The 4,303-nt window shown below is 30.0% G+C and overlaps 1 protein-coding gene across 3 annotated transcripts; it reads left to right on the top strand.

Annotated features, from left to right (window-relative positions):
* Positions 1–912: 912 nt before the first annotated feature.
* LOC104726547 (transcription factor bHLH120-like) lies at positions 913–2,195 on the top strand. 3 transcript variants are annotated; one of them, XM_010445430.3, is made up of 3 exons: positions 913–1,293; positions 1,409–1,765; positions 1,869–2,195. In XM_010445430.3, exons 1-3 carry the CDS (start codon positions 1,117–1,119, stop codon positions 1,950–1,952), a joined length of 618 nt encoding a protein of 205 aa, XP_010443732.1. In that variant the 5' UTR covers positions 913–1,116; the 3' UTR covers positions 1,953–2,195. The 3 variants fall into 3 exon arrangements, with proteins under 3 accessions (XP_010443732.1, XP_010443724.1, XP_087342444.1); XM_010445422.3 differs by having other exon boundaries at positions 995–1,293; positions 1,394–1,765; XM_087486318.1 differs by having other exon boundaries at positions 1,052–1,293; positions 1,377–1,765.
* Positions 2,196–4,303: the final 2,108 nt, after the last annotated feature.

Here is a 4,303-nt window from a genome sequence, read left to right as displayed (position 1 = left end):
TTTGAGTTTGATACACGTTCTTATCTGCAGAGTGCTCCTTTATTGCCACCATAAACTTTGATTGGGCCAAAACTAATCGAAACCACACATAATTCTTTCGTCGTCATATTGTGTTTTTGTCAACCAAATCACTCATAATTCAACGACAAACTTTCTAATTTAAGCAACCTCTTTATCTGCTTGAAAGTTTCTATTAAGAATTCTACCGATTAGTTGACTGTTCATCATGATCCGTTATCATTCATCACAAATCTAGATCTTTTGATCAAGTCATTTTTTCTATCTAGATTAAAATGGAGAAAATATATTAAAAAATTCAATATGTGATTAAATGAATTTATCACTCATAATTAATTGCTTTCACCAAATGATTAAATAATTTTCATAACAATTTTCTCACCCCGATCATAGAAAAAAATGCATCATTGTCATAAATCACATTCACATATATCATTTGGAAGAGAGCGGAACAATATGGCTCATGCATTAAAAAAAAATCAATATAATGTGACATAAATATGTATCTATCATGTTAAGCATCTACATCAACAAATTGCTGCCACATACATAAATGTGAATTTATGTATTCGACGATTTTATCGCAGTTGCAACATGTGGTAGGGTAGAACAAATCCAAGTATCTTGAAATTTCAGGATATCCAGACCGAAACTATAAATATTCGGATTCAGATATATGTGGTTTCTTTATATCTGTTGTCTGCCCAAAATATCATAATTCTTCATCAATATTCTCTTCTAGTAAAGAATTGTTTAACACAAAAAAAAAAAAAACAAAAAAGAATTGGCACGCACTCGCTAGCTAGTTAGCAATAATACATACAAAGCATAAAGTTTTGTCACGTGTAAGAACTAGATGAAAGTATGAAACTATTACAGCAAACCAAAAGAGTTGACTAATCAAAGAAAAGAACACCTCCCGAGGCTGCATTATTTTGTAAGCCTTCTTTGTTTTTTTCTTTCTTCAATGAAGTATGATTAAAGAAGACAGACCCAATTATTTAAGGGCAGTCTCTCCTATAACCTAAGTTCATTAAAAAACAAGAGAGAAAAAAAACACGATTACTGCTGAGATCTGCCATAGCTAAACCTCAACCAATGGATCCTTGTAACAATCCTAAGAAGACAAGGCGGCAGAGTCATATGCCTCACGTAGGAGATGAAACGAAGAAGGAGAAGAAGCTTCTCCACCGCAACATGGAGCGGCAAAGAAGACAAGAAATGGCGATCCTTTTCGCCTCTCTTCGTAATCAGCTACCTCTGAAATACATCAAGGTTTCATATATTTTACTCATAAAAACGCATTGAAGTCTCAATCTTCCTATCAAGTTCATTGATGGGAGATTTTTGTTCTCTAGGGTTTTAGTTTTCTCAGGCTCTTTCTTCGCAGGGAAAGAGAGCGATGTCAGATCATGTAAACGGAGCAGTAACTTTCATCAAGGACACGCAAACACGGATACAAGAACTCTCCGCAAGAAGAGACGAGCTAAAGAGAGAGACTGGTGACCCTACTACTAGTCAAACTCGATCCGGATCCGGATCTGGGTCAAGTAGATCGGAACCAGCTACTGTCATGGTGCAACCATGCGTGAGTGGATTCGAGGTGGTGGTGACCAGCTCAGCATCAGGTCTTGAGGCTTGGCCACTCTCAAGAGTTCTTGAAGTTCTTCACGAGCAAGGACTTGAAGTCATCAGCTCTTTAACCGCACGAGTCAATGAGAGGCTCATGTACACTATTCAAGTCGAGGTACGTTAACATATATGCAATTATTCTAGGGTTTTTGATGTAAGCTTATCTCTATTGTGTGAATATTTATGTTTATGTATTCATATGTATGATATATTCACAGGTAAATAGCTTTGGTTGCTTCGACTTAACTTGGTTGCAGCAGAAGCTAATTGATGAGTTAGTACTTTCTACGACCAGGCACTGAACAATCAAACATTCGTCTTAAGAATCTGCTCACTGAATGATGTTTTTTTGTCCCAATCTCGTTATTTTAGTATCCATAGGGTGTGTTCTTTTTGGTCCTTCTTCTCTAGTTGGAGTGAATATTTTGTATAATGATATGATCTGTTTGGTTAGATTGAATTAGCAAATTCTAAACTTTCGTTCATGCTTCTCTATACACATATGAGTATAGAGAATCTTTTGACTAATATAAATTATTCGAGTACATCAATATGTTTCAGCCGTTAATCTTAATACATTTTCGAATATATATATATATAGTCATCAATCGATGTTGAAACTGCAAAGTATTTGGAAACTCTTAATATATAACTAAAGACTAACGGCTCATTAATTACAGTAATAACCGGTGTCTTTTTAGACTTCATATATATATATATATATATATGCATAATGCATGAACTATTTGACAGATAGTATTCCACTAATGTTGAATGGTAGCTTCTCTGATGTTGAATGGCAGCTTCTCTAATGCAGGCTTAATGGAGAGTAGCTTCCATTCAAAATTGGTGAATATCTTGTGAGTTTTACCGTCGACTAAATTCGTACGAGATTGTCAGCTAGCTAGGAACAAAATCTATATATACATTTTTGGAACGAGATTGTTAGCTAGCTAGGAACAAAATCTATATATACATTTTTGGAGACAATTATAAAATAAATCATGAAGTTTAGTACTATTTACAGGGAATGCTACTGACATTAAATATTTAATTAAATTCATTTTTTTAATAAAAACTAATTGTTATACATAGTAATTGTTAGAGTATCATATGCCATAAATTTTGGTTTAATTGTTATAAATAAATTCGAAATGTATTTATAGAAACTAATTAGTTCTACCTAAATTATTAAATAAAATAAATATATCTTTTTATATTTTAACACTATTTTAAAAAATGATTATTTCTATGTTAAACTTAATAAAAATTAAAATTTTATAAATCTTTAGATTTATAAATGTTAAAAATCTCATAAAACAGGATTTGTTTCAAAACGGGTTATAACAACATTAGCATAAATTTTAAATATTATTAATCAAATGCTAGAACATGAGTTAAATTTTAATTAATGTATAAATATAAGCAATAAAGATTTAAAATATGCAAAACATTAGTCATATACTCATATATATATATATATATATATATATAGTTAATCTACTAATCAAATTATATTTTTTCTTTCTAAAATAAAATATAGCTTTGCAGTGTACAGCGGGGTAAAATCTAGTATTACATAAATAAAGAAGCTTTGATTTAATTGACAATACATCATCATACATAGTATTACATGCACATGTACATCACATTCGAATTAATCCACCATTTCATTCATGGCAAAATTTATTAATGACTAGAAGAGAGCGCTTAAATTCATGGAATTAAATTCAGGCATGTACAGTATCACAAATTTTATTTAATTTAAATTCAGGAAATCATATGATTTCCATTTTTTATTTTTAATTATCTATTTTTTTCCTAACCATAAAATTTGGATCAACAACATATCTTAATTTCCACAAGTCCGGAGGCATTTAACTATTCATTTTGGAATAGTCCTTTTTCCAAGTGGCATGGCCGGCACTGCGGTTTTAGGTACCATATGCATATTTTTAAAAAATACCTTTTCATTTAATACAAAATTACAAACAAATAATAACATAAAATGTTATATTCATAAAACAGTTTCTAGATCAATAAAATATATTCAATTAAATGCTCACTTACGTTCATTTTGAATTCCCACATGAAAATGAAAATTATATTGCCTAATTACTCATTATGGTTTGGTTATTGAATTTAGGCTTTAAATTTTCTTTTTTTCTACAGAATTTTTTTACTTTTAAAACTTATGAACAACAAACTAATTAACATTAATTTAATGCTCACGAACATGGTTGGTTAACAGCTTAATAAAAATTGAACTTATAAAAAAATTTACTACTTAAAAAAAAAGTATATAAAAGGCCTAAAACTTTGGACATAATCTATAACTTTACTTGCTTGGTCCAAAGATCGGACCTGCCAAGTGGTGAAGTGGACTCGACTCTGTGATTTTTTTGTCAATATTTAAAAATAAAAAGATTTTTTATACATGCTTATGTAAATCAAAATTATAATGGTAGTTTCTTCAAAGAAAAATCAAAATAATTAAGATAAGTTATTTATAATTTGAAAAATTAGTCTTCATATTATTATAGAATTCTCTGTATATATGATTTATAACTTATATCTATTAATTAAATATTAGAGGGGTCTTAATCTAGTTAAGTAATTAGCTGAATTTAAGAACCAATAAAAATTATTGTCT

Source organism: Camelina sativa, chromosome 2 (assembly GCF_030686135.1).
Source record: "Camelina sativa cultivar CO46 ecotype springtype chromosome 2, ASM3068613v1".
Lineage (NCBI taxonomy): Eukaryota > Viridiplantae > Streptophyta > Magnoliopsida > Brassicales > Brassicaceae > Camelina > Camelina sativa.
This window is presented reverse-complemented; position numbering and strand designations above follow the sequence as displayed.